Source organism: Cyprinodon variegatus, unplaced genomic scaffold (assembly GCF_000732505.1).
Source record: "Cyprinodon variegatus isolate N-32 unplaced genomic scaffold, C_variegatus-1.0 Scaffold656, whole genome shotgun sequence".
Lineage (NCBI taxonomy): Eukaryota > Metazoa > Chordata > Actinopteri > Cyprinodontiformes > Cyprinodontidae > Cyprinodon > Cyprinodon variegatus.
Window position 1 is genome coordinate 89,201 of NW_015151109.1, and position 1,514 is coordinate 90,714.

At 39.6% G+C, this 1,514-nt stretch overlaps 1 protein-coding gene across 1 annotated transcript in view; it reads left to right on the plus strand.

The window, feature by feature from the left end:
- gas2 (growth arrest specific 2) overlaps positions 1-1,514 on the plus strand; it is a 54,269-nt gene that overhangs the window by 9,043 nt on the left and 43,712 nt on the right. The window contains exon 2 of the mRNA XM_015393768.1: positions 718-879. Within this exon, the coding sequence (XP_015249254.1) occupies positions 735-879 (145 nt within the window). The 5' untranslated portion in view covers positions 718-734. The remainder of the gene's footprint in view (positions 1-717; positions 880-1,514) is intronic.

A 1,514-nucleotide genomic window follows, 5' to 3' on the forward strand; every position in this document is an offset into this window, starting at 1 on the left:
CTGCTCTTTGCATGGTTTGTTTTCAAATGGTTTGCTGCTGTCTGTTTGGACCTTTCTGAACATGTGCAGCAAATGGACTGATCCAATATGGTGGACACTGAAGGGGGGGGCTGAGACACACTTAATATTATCAGCGTTCTGATGAAATTTTAGCCAAAGACATAATTAATGTGCAGAAATAAGGAATAGTTATATTAACCATAAATGGAAACAGAGTTTTATGGGGCCCCCAGGAACTTGGGGCCCTAGGCAGCTGCCTAGTATTGCCTAATGGTAAATCCCCCCCCCCCACGCCTCTGGTTTACTTTGAGGACGTTTTCTGTTTCCTTTCCCATTTTAAAGCACGGCTCAGAGAATTAGTCATGGTATGTTCGTATTTCAAATTATTGTTGACTAATGAAAAGGTCGTACAAAACCAGTAAATTATAGAAGAAAACATAATTCAGTCATCACATAATTATTTTTGTGGAATGGTTAGTTTCTAATGATATCATTTTTATAACTATTTAGACTGTACTAGTAATTTAACACACCGTAACCAGCAGTGGTAGAAGGTACTGCACAGATAAATTAGAATCATTGAAAATTAGGTAGATGCTGTGATTCACCTCTACCTGCTTTTAAATGATTGGTTTGTCTCGTACATATATTGTTGCTAAAGTCTTGATTCATTGTAACTTTAATTGAATCCTCCTTGGTCCTCCTTGTTCACTGCAGGGCGTCAGAAGGGAACCATGTGCAGCTCTCTGAGCCCAAAGCAGCCTGGCGGTCCTGGGCTGACAGACATGCAGCAGTACCACCAGTGGCTCTCCAGCCGTCACGAAGCCAGCCTGCTGCCCATGAAGGAGGACCTCGCCTTGTGGCTCAGTAATATTCTAGGTGAGCATCAATAACGCTCATATTTGTCCAACTTATCGCTAAAATGATGCCTGTATTTGTAAGATACACTGAATAAATGAACATTTTAGAGATAATATCTGCATATTTCTATATTTAATATATCTATATATATTCTATTACTAATACATAATGTTTGATTCATGCTTCTCATACTTTTTTGCTTCGCTAGTTAATTTTAAACACCAACCCCTGAATGCAACCAGGACGCTAAAAAAATCCCCAAAAACGCCGTGCAAAGCTCCTCATTTTGTCTTTAGCGTATTTATGTGGTAGTGCTGATGTAAACAGTTCAGCAGAGAGCTGGAATCGATCTGGGACTCATTACAAACCCATTTTTAAGTCACCAAACAGTGACCCTCATTCAGTGTTCAATAGATTGCTTAAAAAGAATAATAGACATCATTAACCTTCTTAAATAATGCAGAACCGAAGCTAAAGACTCTGCATTAGAGGGTTTCTGTGCTGAACTAAAGGAGTGGATGAAATTTTGAGAAGCAGCAGCCGTCTATCGTCCTAAATAAGCATATGGGGACTGTGGGCACCGAGTAGAGTGCATGAAGTTCCAGTTAGAAGTTTAGTTTTACACCAATCATGGTGCATGAAATATACACTCA